The 15,624-nt window shown below is 34.7% G+C and overlaps 4 protein-coding genes across 5 annotated transcripts; 1 reads left to right on the top strand and 3 right to left on the bottom strand.

Moving 5' to 3' along the window:
• Positions 1–159: 159 nt before the first annotated feature.
• Positions 160–2,682, bottom strand: LOC123200128 (2-alkenal reductase (NADP(+)-dependent)-like). Its single transcript, XM_044615262.1, has 5 exons — positions 2,184–2,682; positions 1,918–2,095; positions 1,305–1,471; positions 1,135–1,217; positions 160–715 (listed from the first exon to the last, which is right to left on the bottom strand). Exons 1-5 carry the CDS (start codon positions 2,415–2,417, stop codon positions 337–339), a joined length of 1,041 nt encoding a protein of 346 aa, XP_044471197.1. The 5' UTR covers positions 2,418–2,682; the 3' UTR covers positions 160–336.
• A 2,519-nt stretch (positions 2,683–5,201) lies between these two features.
• On the bottom strand, positions 5,202–8,376 carry LOC123200896. The gene is made up of 9 exons (XM_044616276.1): positions 8,258–8,376; positions 7,919–8,046; positions 7,603–7,663; positions 7,000–7,082; positions 6,655–6,693; positions 6,189–6,259; positions 6,005–6,119; positions 5,580–5,695; positions 5,202–5,466 (listed from the first exon to the last, which is right to left on the bottom strand). The coding sequence occupies exons 1-8, from the start codon at positions 8,301–8,303 to the stop codon at positions 5,627–5,629; spliced, it is 612 nt and encodes a 203-aa protein (XP_044472211.1). The 5' UTR covers positions 8,304–8,376; the 3' UTR covers positions 5,202–5,466; positions 5,580–5,626.
• A 76-nt stretch (positions 8,377–8,452) lies between these two features.
• LOC123200897 (protein BUNDLE SHEATH DEFECTIVE 2, chloroplastic-like) lies at positions 8,453–11,503 on the top strand. Of its 2 annotated transcripts, none has more exons than XM_044616278.1 (5): positions 8,453–8,624; positions 8,767–8,858; positions 9,683–9,746; positions 10,404–10,500; positions 11,181–11,503. In XM_044616278.1, exons 1-5 carry the CDS (start codon positions 8,567–8,569, stop codon positions 11,257–11,259), a joined length of 390 nt encoding a protein of 129 aa, XP_044472213.1. In that variant the 5' UTR covers positions 8,453–8,566; the 3' UTR covers positions 11,260–11,503. The 2 variants fall into 2 exon arrangements, with proteins under 2 accessions (XP_044472213.1, XP_044472212.1); XM_044616277.1 differs by having other exon boundaries at positions 8,457–8,624; positions 8,761–8,858.
• Positions 11,504–12,995: 1,492 nt separating this feature from the next.
• LOC123200957 (heme oxygenase 1, chloroplastic-like) lies at positions 12,996–15,550 on the bottom strand. The gene is made up of 4 exons (XM_044616380.1): positions 14,990–15,550; positions 13,826–14,049; positions 13,427–13,534; positions 12,996–13,273 (listed from the first exon to the last, which is right to left on the bottom strand). The coding sequence occupies exons 1-4, from the start codon at positions 15,417–15,419 to the stop codon at positions 13,181–13,183; spliced, it is 855 nt and encodes a 284-aa protein (XP_044472315.1). The 5' UTR covers positions 15,420–15,550; the 3' UTR covers positions 12,996–13,180.
• Between the last annotated feature and the right edge of the window lie 74 nt (positions 15,551–15,624).

The raw sequence follows: 15,624 nt of genomic DNA, 5'->3' as shown, positions 1-15,624 counted from the left end.
ACGATACGTAAAATTACATTTTTAATACATTATATAATATACGATTCGATTAATATGATTTTAATACTTTAATAAGGGTATAAAAGTAATCAAATTTATCATATTATGATCTAAACCTAATAATATAATAAATGTCTTTATCACTTTAAGAGGTGGGGCTGGAAGTTAAATTGGAAAATTCTCTATGGAGAAACAGTTCATTGGCCTACTACAATGGCCTACTATAAAGAAGCTGAAATTTAACATGACATGACTAAATGGGATGGTTATCAGAATCCATCAATTATTCTGTGATGAAAATTAAGCTGAAAGCTGGGAGATTTGCCATAAATCATCTCACTCTTCTGCAATTTGAACCATCTTTTTTCCGACGTTGTGGCCCTGAAAAAGTCCTATAAAAGCAGATGGGATGCTCTCTACACCAGAGGAAATGTCTTCCAGTGGATGAATTTTACCAGTTCGGAGGTGGTCACAGGTTGTTGAAATGAAATCTCCATAAACGTCAAAGTGATCAGCTGATAAAAACCCTTGAATCCTGATTCTCTTGTACACGACATCTAGCATTTCAGGAGCTGCTCGTCTGCCACTATTTGTGTATTCAGATATTATCCCACAGACTGCCACTCTACCGAAAATGTTCATGTTGGCAACTGCTGCTTCTTGCATTTCTGCTCCCACATTGTCAAAATATATATCTATCCCTTCAGGGAAGTACCTGTAGATTTCAGGCCGGTTAGGTAGTGAAATTTACCTTGTAACATCCTTAGTCTAGTAGTCTGATGTATTATAATATATTGTTCACTTTATACACATTGTAAGTCATGGTATCATTTATCTTAGCATTCTCAAATGATATGGGATGCACTAAACTCAGAATCTCTTTTGTGCTTTGATAATGTGAGATTTGTCTAAGAGTGTCATATTCAACCCTTATAGGATTCAACCTCCTCTCTGAAGTTTATCTTACTATTGCTCAAAAAAAGATATTGTTTACTATGAATATATAGTTAGTGCCTCTAGGCAAATCTAGACAAAATACTAGAGTTTCTTCTGGTTTTTAAGCTATCAACCCAAAAACAAAGGGCAATATCTTGACAGTATTAATGTTTTTGGAAGTTGAACAATAATTGTTACCTCTTGAGAGTGGCCTTTAAGTCAGTTTCCTCCTTGTAGTTGAATGCATCATCAAAACCGAGCTTCTCTTTCAGCAATGCTACCTATGATCCATACGAACAATTTCCCGTCAAGTGTCTATATCCCTGAATAACTGACAGAACTTTAATTAATTAACTTATAAAATTTACCTTTTCCTTGCTTCCGGCAGAGCCAACCACATAGCAACCGAAGAGTTTTGCATATTGTCCCACCAAATTTCCAACAGATCCAGAGGCAGCCGATACAAACACTTTTTCTCCCTTTTTGGGCTTGCAAATTTCAAAGAATCCTGCATAGGCTGTAAGTCCACTAAACCCTGCAGCAGCCAACAACAAATGCTTTGTTCATTACTATATAAAAGCAATCTCTTAATGGTCTGTATAGAAGCATAATAAGGACGTAGGATTAATCAGACGAATTTTAACATGAATTGAATGTCAACATAATTATTGAATCCATATAGTAGGTTATAGGATATAAGAATTAAAAGATTACAGACAAACTAATAGTAGATGTAGAATCAACTCCAAGTCAGATTGATTTTCAACGTGTGAAATTGGTTAAATTTTTGATAGTTACTGGGTGAAAAGTGGTGTGCATCAAATCTTGGGTGGGAAATGATACTTGGCCTTAAAACAATATCAATGTTTACAAACGCTGGGGAAATTTTTTAAGAAAGTCAACACGAAGATAGCGATTATGGTAAGGATTATGATCATGAAATTTGATGTGACAGATCGATGAGGATGATGAGTTGATTACCTAAAACTCCAACCTGGTAAGACAATGGAAATCCCATGGAATCAAATTTCCTTATCATTCCACCTGGTTTCACTATACAGTACTCGCCCCAAGAGAAAAACCCCACAACCAAATCCCCCTTCTCAAACTCTGGATTCCCAGAAACAACAACTTTGGCCACACCATAAGCATTTATAGCCTGCCACAAAATGAAAACACCTGGGTTTAATTGAAAGTTACAATCTTATTCGAGGTAAGCGACAGCAGCATGATTAAGATAGACTTACCTCGCCAGGATTAATGGCAACTGAGTAACTTGATGCACTTTGAGAGGAGCTTGTAGTCTTCATGCGGTTTAACTGGTAAGGATCGATTGATACATAAAGAGTTTTCACTATTATATCAGTGGAACCAGGTTGAAGTTTTAAAGGAAGAGAAGCCGCCCTTATCTCAAAGTCTGACTCCTTGGGTGCACCATCTACATGATTCTTTATTGTTATGTACTTGTTGCTTACCTCCATTGCAAGCTTCTGAATCCCCTGTGGCTCTTGCCGTCCGACCTCTGGGTGGTTTGGATTTTACAAAGAAGAAGAAGTTGAGATTAATGAAGTACTACTTACAAGCAAATCAGATGGTGATAAAGACTCGTGAGGGTGTCGTTGTCCTATCCTCTACACAGAAAACGACCTGGCAATTTACAAAGATAAAGGGACTGTATTTTCTAGAATGTTAATTTTAAAATGGAAGGTAGTTGATACTGCACCTGCCGAAGCTAAGCTGTGAAAAACATGACAAAATGGAATCAATGTTTAAGAGGCGCTGTAAAGCTACGATATGCTGATGACAACTTTGCTACATCATTTAAATAAATAATGAAAACAAAGAAGACGTTTTCAATACGCAGGCAATAGTCGCTTTCATGTTGTTGTAACGGTACTATCATAAATAATAAATTTGTCCAAAAGTTTTATTTTCACCCAGGGTTTAGTGTATTCGCAAATTCTTATGTAAAGTTTTAAAAATTTAAATATCTATCTATTATTTAATTTTTGTTAAAATAATTAAAGGTAAAATCATTATTTAATAGTAATATTTAAAAAAGAAAAAGTTTATATCATTTTCTTTTATTGATTTGAAAAACTAATAATTTTTCTAATATTAAGTTTTGAAAAGTTATATTTTCTTTATAAGGTTTTATATTTCTCTAGCAATTTTCTAACGAACGATGATTACTCTCTCTCCCTCTCATACCATGTTACTATTTTTGACGCTTTCTCTCCGTTCAAAGCTCTCTCCCCGATGAACAACGTCTGAATTTGTAGAATCCAAATGAAACTCTTCATTTGGACAACGAAGGTGTTGTTCAGATGAATCATCTTTGTTTGAACAACAACGTTGCCCTCAGACCAAAACATCTAAAAACTTAATATTGTTAAATAACAATTTTACCTTAACTCTAATTGAGAATTTTAACAGAAATTAGATGACATATGAGTTTTTAGAATTTTGAAATTTTGTGGACGAGAGTTCAGAATTACACTTAACTTGGGTGGGAATAAGTCATTTGGCCAGTAAAATTATGAAAGTTATAAGAATTATAATCATAATAAAACTATATATACTTATTTTGGATACATAAATAGATATACATTTGATATATGTCATTAAGTAATTAGTTAATTTAGAATTAAAAATAAAATATCATCCAATCATATAATGATACATCATTTATATATTTATTTATTTATTAAAAAATAAGTATGCACATATAACATTATTTTTATAATAATATTTTTTATATTTCTAACCTGATTATTTTTCAAATTCAAGGGAATCAACTGACCACCGATGTTCGTTGGGTCTGCCACTGTATACATCTAATGCATTAGATGATTTGGAATAAAAATAACAAAGTGACGGGCACGTGATACAGTGACAATGTTAGGTTGGAACAATACAACGGTAATATAATCTTATGTCTTTGGCATTTCTTCCAACAGTAAGAGTCCAAAATTTTGTCGATTTGGGGAACCCTTCTACCAAAATTTGGCTCCATTGGTGACGAGGGAGAGAGCTTTGAAGCCAGTTGCAGTATAGCTTTCTTGAAGAATTATCCCAAGGAGGCAAGGACCCATCTTAACGGGGCTATGCCTAGTGGAGAGCAAGTGGAATAGAATGTTTCTTTCCTTGAAATAGATACCACAAGTGTTTTTTTTTTTTTTAAATAATTAATTAAAAAGTTTTATAAATGTGACAAAAATTTAAATTCAAGAGTTTTTCCTAAAATTTTTAATTTTAGAATATAACAGATAATGGGGAGTAGTCTTCAATCACATTGACGAATTTAGATTAGATCAACAGTTGTTATGGGCTATTTGTTGACTTGTGGGAGAAGTGTTCAATTTTCATAGGCAATCTTGAAGTGTGAGGTATCCCTTCCTCTTGAAGAACTCCAATGAAGAAATTGCACTGTAAGTAGGCTACATTCCTCTTCATGAAGTGATCCCAGAGTCGAAACCTGTTCTGCTTTTGAAAATTGATGTTTGGAGCTGGGAATATCATGTAGCCATATTTTTAATATCAAGAAAGAAGGGTGAAGCCTCCTACCTAATTTATGAGGAAGATGAGCGTTTGTTGCAGGCCAGCAACAGCAGTGCCAAAGAAATTAGTGATTTCCTTCATACAGCACTTCTGATTAGCATGTCTTCACTTGGCTGATGAACAGCAATTGGATTCTTGCTTACAGTAAAAGGTCTTGCTGACACCACTATTTTACGGATTTGTGACACACATGATAACATGGTCTGAGCTTCACATGGCAGCTGCTTAACTGCTCAGAGCAGCCACCTGCTTTAGGAGACTAGGAGTTCATAATTTAGGATTAGATCCAACACTGTTGACCTGGCATTCTGGTTAAAATTTTGATCCATGGTCCTGCTGGATGTCTATTTCTGAGCATCTTTATGTTCTACTTGGATAGCCATACACATACTGTTTCATTGAACTTTTTTAGTGTGCAACAATAATTTATAAATCAACAATTACTTTGTGATTTTTTTCATCTAGATTCCAGTTTCCCATTTCATTGAAACTGTTATTTTTATTCCAATCTATTTTTCTGAATGGTTTAGAGTGGTAATAATGTATACAGATATACAGGTATATTTGAAGCTTGATTAGAAATCTCAAACAGGAAGAAGTTTCTGAATTCAAAATAGTCCTAGACTGCTGGGATTTTCTATCATAGAAGATTAAAACTTATTTTCTTTTCTTCAGTTTACTTTCTGAAAGCTCACAAGTCCGAATTTCGAACACAGTAACCAGGTTGGCACCATAAATTTGTATTACATGAATAAATTACATAATTAAGTGCAGACGAGGAAATGTTTTTACAACACCTACAAATCTCAGCGTATTTACAGATTTGATTTTTTTGTAAATCATAGACACTTTACGTAACTGACCATAACAATTGTACCTGATCTTATTTTATTGATTGACCCTACTGTTTCAGTGTCCAGATGCAGTAAAACATATGTAGTTTCAAAGAGAAGCAAGGCATTTCAGATCCTGCAAGAGAAATTACATAAATGAACGACAAAATGCAGACTTTTTTGAAATTTAATGCTGATATTAGCTACCCAAAAAATAATGACTGTAAGATGCAAACGGAAGTGTCATACCTAATAATTTGATGTTTGTGCCCTTGCAGTGATAGCCCAGACTAAGATTATTTTGGTCCACTAGTTTGTGAAGGGCCGGCTCTCTCCACCATAACATCGTATAGTTGCTTGCCATTCTATTTTTTACATTGAAAAACAGCACAAATCAAGCATTGCATTGCCGAATTATCAGCACTGTGAGTTCATTACATTACCCTAGTAAGATAATAACCAAACTCTATACATCTAAGTTTTTAACTTAATTTTTGAGAAATTATATTCAAAATTCAGATAAAATTTCAAGTTTTTAGTCACCCTGCCTGCTAAGCTGCCAGGCCCATTTTACAGGTTAGACCAGCTTAACTTCTACATGCAGAAGCAAGGTAGATACTTCAGAATCAGAAAATCAATTATGTATCCAATTTTGCATCTACTTGTGCACTTACAAAAATTACTGGGAAGAAGTGAACTTGTCCTTCCGGCTTTGTTTGTATTTCCTTAAAATACACCAGAATGGGGAAATTTGGCCACCAAAGCTCCCAATTCACAAATGTTGAGTATCTGAAGAAAAATAACTTGATAAATTGCATTCATTTTTCAGAAGTAGGTTGAGAGATCAAGAACACTTACTTCCAACGGTTTTTTCCCCCTACAAAGACATTTTCACCTGAATCATCAAGCTGCTCCCCTACTTTGACTTCCTATAACCATGAACATCATATAAAGTAAAACATTTTTGGAGGATAGCTGAATATGCAGGAAAATAAGATAAATACAAAAACAAAAAAATTCAACGAAGATTAATTAATCTGGTTCTCTATATATCCCTCACAGACACATGTATGTGCATATAATCAAACACTTCTCTTGAATATCACTATTGATTATTCTGAACTGATACTGTATCTTGTGTCCAATGCACAAACAAGTAGAAAAAAAGGGAAAGAGGATAAGAATACACTTATATAGATTAAACACAAACACTCAAGCTGGTAGAAACTATCACCTAAGATTCATTCATCAAAAACTTTGTTTAAAAGATTAGTCCATCTAATTTAATGCACAAATCCAATGTTGGAAAACTGAGTGAACTAACCAGAGCCTCATCATCAAAGACAAATCTCACTCGCGTAGTCTGAAAGGAGGGAGCAAGTGTTAGCTAGATTCAATTAAAGAAGAAAAAAGTACAATAGATTTAAAAAAAAATGAAAAACATGCAAAAAGAGGATAGGTAATTTATTAAACAAAGTAATTCATGAACACAACATTTGAATGCATACTTCTTCATCAGTGGGAAGATCTCAACTAGATAATTCTTACAAGTTAATATGTATCAATTGATGAGATCACAGATAGTTGACATGATTACCGAAGATGACAATTTCAAGTTTAGATTTTTTGAATGTCTGCTTTTTAACTGTCTATTTCCACTAATAGTTACCTGGAAAAGCAGCAATAATCCAAGGAGACCAACAGGCGCAGCAGGTAATAAATTACCAGTATAAGCTAATCCGCTAGCTAGACCTGTTTCAGTTAACATGATACACCATGTATATCAAAATTTACAGCATAAATACAATCTTTAATGAACAATGATCAAGGTACATGGACATCATAGTCTAACCACTGACACTGGGTCAATCACAAGTAAGCTGAGCTTTATTTGACATAGAAATAACACATAAATCAGTTGTCTCTCAGATTTGGCTCACTATGTACAAATCAGAATTTTATTCTGATACATTGAAAATGTAAGACTTGCTTGAACGCACTGGAACACATAAGCTTGGCAGCGGTAGTAGCTACTGCACCGTCTAAATCATCAAGTGTATGCGTCAATATTGAAGATATTCATGAATTACCGTTATAATTTTGATGCTACTCAGCCTTGAAGAAAAATATAAATTATGGACAAAAATAAAAGTTGCCTTGGACTCTCAGATATTCACAAACTCTCTAGATAGATCCCAGTAACTAGTTAGCGACATCTCTATAAGGGGCTGTAAGCCGTAAAGTAGGCAAAAAAAAAGCCACTGTTACCCACCAAGTAATACACTTGGAATTCGATAATCAGGTTCAGGAATCACAGTCTCTCTGTTCTTGACCTTTCTTCCCAGCCGCCAACATGCAAATAACAATTAAGAACAATATATAGACAGAATAAAGATTGACCCAATATTGAAACTCGTTGATCAATTTTTTCAAGTACCCGAAAGTAAGCTTATAAAATCAATCTAATAAAAAAATATTCTTAGTTCAATTTGATGTAACTTACTGAAAATTGGAACAAATAAGACTATTAACAGTTAAAAAATAACAATTAAAGAAATGTATAAGCAAAAGGGTGAAGCATTATAAACCACAGAGGCGATCACAAAGCTGCCTCCACGGATGCTACCAATTTCTCTTCTCAAAAAACTTTGATTATATACCACTTTCCCATAAAATGAGCTACTGCGACTCCTCGCATATAGCCGCCTTTCCCTTCCTGTTCATTAACACATTATCAATCCCATACAACTTCACCTTGATAATAGACACCATTGTTAAGAGATGAACAATTTTGATGCAATTGTTCCTTAACTATTTGTCTCAATTAAATTACCAAGAATGCAACCAAATCTATAAGAAATATAATTGAGAAAGCGCCGGAAAAGTTACAAAAACAAAACAGAATAAGAAAAAGCTTTAATGCTTACTCTGTGAAGGAAGGAGGATAGGAGCTGAAAAGAGAGCAGAAGCCATTTTCTGTTTTTCGTGATAATGTGGTGTTAATTGACGGATATACTCTTGTGCTATCAGTTCAAAACGACATCCTTGAACTAATAAACGACTTCGGATCTTAGCAAAGGCTATTTAAGTAATTCGACGAGAAATTTTGTCCTGTCTCTCTGTACTGTAGAGACTAGAGGGTGAGGTAGCCTTACTTCGTTACCGCCAACACTGAAACATAAAGCAGAACTCTTTCACTTCCTCACATACAAAGAAGCAACAAAACTCTTTCAAGAATGGCAAACTCCCTTTGCTTCACCCCCGTTTGTTGCTTCCAGTCTCCAAACAAGCTAGGTAAGGAGATGCAAATGCATATGCATGTATTTGGATATGAATTTTTTTCAAATTAAATGCTTTTATTTTATTTTTTTGTTTTACTTGATTATATGTTCTTTAAAAAATTATTCCTACTTTTTGTATTTTGGGTTAGGAGTAGGTATCGATAATTCAGTTGCTCGAAAATCTATCAGGGTGAATGAAGTGTTTCAGAACTCAAGAGCTGCCAAAATTCGATCTTTGGAGGTTAAGGTAAAGAATTTGTTGTCTTATTTATTAGAAGTTGTTTCATTTATACATTTGAGCCAACATCAGCTTGCTGCCCTTTGTTGAACTTGAATTCACTGACAAATAAGTTTAGGTTTGATTTTACAGCCATGTTTCTAATTGGCTCAACCTATTTTCGTAATTGCCAATTAGGACAGCCAAAAGGTAGATTGAAATCCCCAGGTTAAGTTGAATGGTGCATTACATAACGGTTATTTAATCTTTTGTTAAACTTATTGAATGCAAGAAAATTGGTAACAAGGGTTGATGGCCGTACAGAAAGCTTAAAAACCCATCTCTGTTCTAGGATTGGAATTGCAAGAATGTTGCCCGTACTAATATGGCAGAATAAATAATTTGTCGGGAAGGGAAGCTAGAGGCAACTATTCACTGTGTATGCGACACCAAAAATCATAGTAGAATTTAATATATTCAGGTGGTAATGAAATCTAAGCCTGAATTGCAAATTAATGCACTTTGTGTTTAACATCTTCGTGAGATGATGAGAGGTGGTAAGCAGTTGACTAATAATTTGATACGGCATGGAGGAATGGTTTCATTATAGTTGGAAGAGCAAAAATACTAGCAAGGACAATAATTATAGACTGAAACTTCATAATAATATTTGGTTTCCAATGACATCAATGTAGATCCAGAAAAAATGGGTAGCAAAATTATATACCCATCCAATGTATCACTGCAAAAGGTAATATGTGTTATAGTTGAGTTGGATTATACTCATCTGAAACTTCAGTTGTCTTCCTTTATAATTATTTGACTGAAAGTTCTCTTTCATTTTGGTTCCACAGGCTACAAATAATGATCAAGGTGCCAAACCAAAGAGCATACTCTGTGCTGATTGTGATGGAAATGGTAAGGATAGTTTTGCTTGTCAATTACCACTTTGGTGTTATCTTGATGTTTGAGACTAGATGCTTTGTTGATATTCTCGGTAGTTTGATCATGTTTTATGAGCCTGAAATAGTTTCTGATATAAATAAGCATTTAATGATATTGTTCTATTTTTTCTTTTCTTTTCTTTTTTCTGTTTCTCCTTGATGTTTATTTTCTGCCTGTGGAATGGTACATAATTTCAATTCTTCATGTTGGAAAGATTCAGTAAAAGACTAGAAATATATATTCAATTTACTTAGTAATGATTGTATATGGCATCTGGGCTATAAAGTTATCCTTTTCTCCCACTCCCTGTGATATCTCCCTGTGGAGTGTTAAAGTATTTGTTTTTCTTTCCTCAAAAGTGATCCTTGGGTATAGATCACTGATTTGGAAGTGCAGTTGTTCTCATCCTTGTGCTGGTGGTTTTAAATTCCTTTTAGAATTGCTTTGAGTTCTTGTAAAAGGTCCTTATATTGTTACTATACACTAGTCTTTTGCCAAGTATCATTTTCAGGTTCTTGGACTTTAAATTTCTTTATTTCATTTCTTGTTTATTTTCTTAAATTTTCACCACTATATGGTTATAACTTATACAATTATAGCTCATTGACCATGTTATCTTCCTGCTATCAGGTGCCAAACAATGTTCTCAATGCAAAGGTACTGGAGTTAATTCTGTAGATCATTTCAATGGACAGTTTAAAGCCGGTGCATCATGTTGGCTTTGCAGGTACACATGTAAACTGTGTTTTTTCTTTCTTAATTCGTCATTCTTCAGGTTCTCATTATAATAGTTTCACAATACCATTAAAGAAATTAAGCTCCTGAGTGTTTGCATCTTCCAACCCTCTTCTCTTTTATTTTTCCTTCTTAGACTTCAAAATTTTGGGATATCTCTCTGGTTTTCTAGACAGATAGTTTTTACGTAGAAAGTTGTCTAGATATGGCAAGTCTTTGTTGTTACAAATCCTAGTTTCAAAGTTGCAAAAACATGGATTTACCACTTTTCAATTATCTGCAATTTTTATTATTTTCTTTGTCACCATGCCATTCTAGACCATATAGAGGAGTTTGGCCATATATCCCTTTTCATGCATGCATTTATTTGGGTCATGATGGTGCCTACTTTAATTGCACTGATAACAGTCCCTTCCAAAATATGGTAAGATGGTTGAAACATACAAACAGAATGTGAAGTTATCAGTTATCATGAGGCACTGGTCAATCCTGCAACAAATTATTCTCAGTTATCAATTATCATATGAAGCTATATAATTGCTTTTGTCAATCTTCTTTTCCTAATTTTATGATAAGAAGTGTGCTTCTGTGTAGCTCCCTTGTTTAGAGAGTACTCTTTTTTTATTTTGGATTTGACAAGCATTTAATATTGTTAAATACACAATGTTGCAGAGGGAAAAGAGAGATTTTGTGTGGGAACTGTAATGGAGCTGGGTTTATTGGTGGATTCATGAGCACGATTGATGAATAAGAGGCAGTAAGATTGTGCCTGCCTGCCAAGCTCTGTGTTAAATTAGTTTTTGTTATGTTTGTACTTTAAATGGCAGTAACATGATACTTCATAGGACATTTCCTGATGTATGAAGAAAGTCTTGTGCCATTTTTGTGTAGTGGAATTTCCAAATCAACCAGGATTACCAAAATTTTTAAGTGTTGATGTATTTGTTTACCTATTTTCTCTATTGATGGTGTAAGTGAAGTTCTTTGTGCGTTCAGCTTAATCTGAACTCTGAGTTGATGAGATCCCCTCTCCGTACAAGACAGGGTGGGACGGAGACCCTACTTTAAGGTCAAGTTACCATCCCCAAACAAAAATATATAGTCGCAGATAGTGATCAAACCTGCATACATGGCAAATTTGTGATACTCTTATTTTATAAATCATATAAAAACATTAATTATCCACCTCAAATTAGGGCTGAATTCGAGCCGAGCCAGCTCGAGCTCGAGCTCGGCTCGGCTCGGTTCGAGCCCGAAACGAGCCGGGCTCTGCTCGGCTAGATCGAGCTCGAGCTGGCTCGGGTTGGCTCGGTAATTTTTTTTTTTAATTTTTTATACAAAACGACATCGTTTTGATCCATATATATATATATACAAAACGGTGCCGTTTTGATATGAAAAACGAGCCGAGCCAAAAACGAGCTGAACTCGAGCCGAGTCGAGCTCGAGCCGGCCATAAAAAAACCGAGCCGAGCCCGAGCTCGGCTCAGCACGAATCTAGCCCTACCTCAAATCACCAATGAGAAACTAAGATAGAATTTGACAAATTAATTGTTTTAAATTGAAGTACCAACTACCAAATGTAAAAGTAAAAGTCTTTTGTTTAACAGTAAAAGCCATCTCCAGAAGACACCCAGGTCCCCATTATCATTTTATTCACTGAATGTTAAGATGATTCATTTGATCTGCCCATCTTTTCACTTAAGGAACATAATAGTAGGATTGAAAATGACAACTTTCATCTCTTTTTGACTAATAAATTAGCCATTACATTCAGAAACTGACGCCACACTTTCTATAATTTCAAACTTTTAACTGTGAACATCATTTATTTGGGTATCCTAAAATCTGAGTGCTGCGTGAAGGACCCTGGAGAGAGCAACTGGGGCAAGCAATTGAAGCTAAATGGCCGACAATGTCAAAAGGCTATGGAGGACTAATACCAGTAACTCAATTTCCAGTAACATAAAACAATAATATATATTCCAAGTAGTTGAATTGAGCTTTGCCACTGCCCTTGATATATCACTCTTCTCTAAATTGTAAAAACAGATAAGATTGAAACATAAAGTAAAAATCCAAGAGTAAATTTGTATAGGGTTCTGAGTCAACCAAATCTGTGGAAGTGATCATAGAAATATAACTTGTTTATTTTTGCAGCACACTGAAAATTTTCCATATGAGAAGGGCGACCAACCACTCAAGGAAGCTGCTAATAGTCATCATGCATCTGCTTCAACAGTGTGACATAGCAAAGTTCAGAAATCTTTATTTAAGTTTGAAAAGTCACCACTGAACAACACCTTCATGAACCATCAAACTCAGCATTATCTGACTTCTGCTTATAAGAATGTTCGAAGGCTAAATGGAGAGTAATCTCCATCAAACAAAAATCTAGTCTCAGGTTGCATGGCCTTTCTGCAGATCAACCATCCACATAGAATGATACAAAACACTGTGAAAAGCTTTATACCCAGACAAAAATAGTTAAACCAAAGTTCCTAGATTGGATTATATCTTGAATAAGACTTCAAATTATGCACAACTGTAGTGAATAAATGTTTCATCAAGTTACAAGAAAAAAATAAAAGGGTTTTCGATATCAACAAGACTGTTGCGGCTTGCGCCATTCCTTATACAAGGTCACAAAGATTGCAAAGCATTCATCCTTATCATGATAATATTAGACGAAGGATCTCCCCTGAATGCTTGAATGATTTTTCCGTTTCATCCAGACAATGGTTCTTCTCCTCTCTGGTCCAGCTCTGAGTAATCCCAAATAAAAATACATGTATTAAATTCACTATGCTGATAAGCAAAAAAATCCATACATCTGTTTTATCAAATTTAACTACTAATATGGAAAAATTATACAACTAAGACATGTTGGCAGAATTTGCAATAGAATAGCAACTTACTCCTGCAACTTTATTCAGCTTGTCTCTTACATTCTGCAGAAGTTGGGAAAGTTCACCATCCCATTTATAGAACTCCAATTCCTTGTTATCAAGTATCTTTTCAGCAACCTAGTATAGAAAGAAAAGGAATAACAGAAGATGCCTCGTCAACAAAGATAAAAAATGATACCTAACCCAGCAGCATGCCAAGGAATCTATAACAATTATACAAGTTGAGCTAAGCAGAAAGCAGGGAAAGTTCAAGGCGTCATGTCTAACACAGAATGTGCAAAACTGTTTTCATGTGAGATACATATCCACTTTGTAGATAAAGAACAAGAAGCTCAATATATTGGAAATCCATAGTTTACTTTCTTATTATACATGAATAATAGAAAAGACACATTTTAAAGCTAACACCTTTTTCCCAATCATTCGACCACCAGCAGAGTGAGCAAAATATATATTGTAGAAGTGGCAAATAAAAGCTTGAGGATCCTTCTCCGACAATTCCTTAAGATACTTTGCATAGGTAACACCAGGAGAACAAGGCTCTGGAATGGTATAACCCTGCTCTTTGAACCACTCCAAATCTTTAGCCAATTTTTCAGACCTTTCCAATCCCGTGTTTCTGAATTCAGCATCTAAATTATAGTAATGTAGCAAATAATAAATTAGGTAGGGTATGAAATATTACACAAAAAAAGTAAACAATCTGTCATCATGTTCAACACCCCCAGTTTACCTCTCTTTTCTTTACCAAGGAGAAGAGGCAGAGAGCAGATACGAATTAAGAAGCCTTAATAAAATTTTAGCAAAATATAGTTCATAATTAGCACTGCACATGCTAAACTAAAATATAAACCACCAAGATCTAGCAGTTACACATCAAACTCTACTTCAGTTCAAGGACTGAACCACTAGAACAAGCAAAATAAATAAATTTCCTCCATTGTTAATCACACTTTGTTTAATACTACTACATTCATTGCCATCTCAGAATAAAGGCTTTCCTGAAAACTAGACCATCCACATTGAGGTCAATAAGGATTCAGTAAACCCATTCGAATTTAAGGGGGAAAAAATAGAATGCTTTGCATGAAACCTGCTACAAAGTAGACAATGAAAAAATATTCTTAATGATTTCTAAAACTGATAGAAGTTACAGAAATGGATCCAAGATGGATAACTCAAACAATAAAGAGGGAAAAAAAAGAACGTTAGAATTAAAAATAATCCTGTAATCCTCCGTTTTCTCAAGTAGTAAGAGTTGAGGAAAAGGCATTAACTATTTTTTTTAGAGGGGTCTACAATCCAATAGAACAGAATAGTCCACTTCTTACATTAAAACCAAAAGTACAGAATCTAATATCAAGCAGATTTCCGATCCAACATAAAAGCAAAACGAAATCAAACCAACTCTTGATAGAGAAAAGACAAGTACTAATTTCCCTTAAGCACGTTCCGAAATTCCTAATGATAAAACAACCTTAACAAAAACTTGGAGACAATAACGCTACCAAACACAACTGTAAACCATCCCAACCATATGCAAAACCTATTTTTAAGAAGAAAAAAACTCACAAATTGGAAAGGGGGCTTCTTGAATGATCTCTTCAAGAGTATCATAAACCAACTTGCTATCAACAAGAAACCTGAGGTATCCATCAACAGAAGGCTCCCATTTAGTTACAGTACGCTCCTCAGGCTCCTTGACCTCCTTCTCCCCTTCTTTAGCCTGCTCTCTGGTATGCAATTTCATTGCCACAAACCTCATCTCCTCAACAAACCCCTTTGCCTCTCCTGGGTAACGCTTTCTGGCCTTCTCCACAGTTGTGGCGGAAACTACACCAACCCCGTTTCTGTGAGGCATTCTAGTAATTTTGTAAGATTGAAACTGAAGTGGCTGGAACCTGAAACCAAAAAAACCAGGTATGGAGTTGGTGTTGGTGATTGTCAGGTGGGGTTTGATTATAAATGATTGGGACTGAGAAATTGAGGTAAGAGACGCCATTAAAACGTTGAAAACTAATTAGTTTGGTTGGAGAAGAAAGAGTGTACGAAAACGGTGAAGTGACAAAAACGAAAAAATTATAGAAAGAGAAGCTTGTTACGGCGGCTCAAGTGCTCTTGAAGCCAAAGCTAACGGATATAAATAAATAAATAAATAATATGTAAATAAATAGATAGAAAATAATTAAATTAAAAAAGAGAATTTT

Source organism: Mangifera indica, chromosome 17, assembly GCF_011075055.1.
Source record: "Mangifera indica cultivar Alphonso chromosome 17, CATAS_Mindica_2.1, whole genome shotgun sequence".
In the NCBI taxonomy this organism is placed as follows: Eukaryota; Viridiplantae; Streptophyta; class Magnoliopsida; order Sapindales; family Anacardiaceae; genus Mangifera; species Mangifera indica.
The sequence above is the reverse complement of the archived record's forward strand: the minus strand, read 5'-3'. Positions and strand labels throughout refer to the sequence as shown.

Excerpts from the sequence above, each read along its gene's own strand:
- LOC123200128 (XM_044615262.1), bottom strand. The coding sequence starts at position 2,417 with ATGGAGGTAAGCAACAAGTACATAACAATAAAGAATCATGTAGATGGT. Across the intron at positions 2,096-2,183 it reads TTGCCATTAATCCTGGCGAG|GCTATAAATGCTTATGGTGT; the intron begins GTAAGTCTATCT and ends ATTTTGTGGCAG. Across the intron at positions 1,218-1,304 it reads CTGCCGGAAGCAAGGAAAAG|GTAGCATTGCTGAAAGAGAA; the intron begins GTAAATTTTATA and ends TATGGATCATAG.
- LOC123200896 (XM_044616276.1), bottom strand. The coding sequence starts at position 8,303 with ATGGCTTCTGCTCTCTTTTCAGCTCCTATCCTCCTTCCTTCACAGA. Across the intron at positions 7,083-7,602 it reads AATTCCAAGTGTATTACTTG|GTCTAGCTAGCGGATTAGCT; the intron begins GTGGGTAACAGT and ends TAACTGAAACAG. Across the intron at positions 6,694-6,999 it reads GATTATTGCTGCTTTTCCAG|ACTACGCGAGTGAGATTTGT; the intron begins GTAACTATTAGT and ends CCCTCCTTTCAG.
- LOC123200897 (XM_044616277.1), top strand. The coding sequence starts at position 8,567 with ATGGCAAACTCCCTTTGCTTCACCCCCGTTTGTTGCTTCCAGTCTCCA. Across the intron at positions 8,859-9,682 it reads TTCGATCTTTGGAGGTTAAG|GCTACAAATAATGATCAAGG; the intron begins GTAAAGAATTTG and ends TTGGTTCCACAG. Across the intron at positions 10,501-11,180 it reads GCATCATGTTGGCTTTGCAG|AGGGAAAAGAGAGATTTTGT; the intron begins GTACACATGTAA and ends ACAATGTTGCAG.
- LOC123200957 (XM_044616380.1), bottom strand. The coding sequence starts at position 15,419 with ATGGCGTCTCTTACCTCAATTTCTCAGTCCCAATCATTTATAATCAAA. Across the intron at positions 14,050-14,989 it reads AGAAGCCCCCTTTCCAATTT|ATGCTGAATTCAGAAACACG; the intron begins GTGAGTTTTTTT and ends ACTATAATTTAG. Across the intron at positions 13,535-13,825 it reads GTCGAATGATTGGGAAAAAG|GTTGCTGAAAAGATACTTGA; the intron begins GTGTTAGCTTTA and ends TTTCTATACTAG.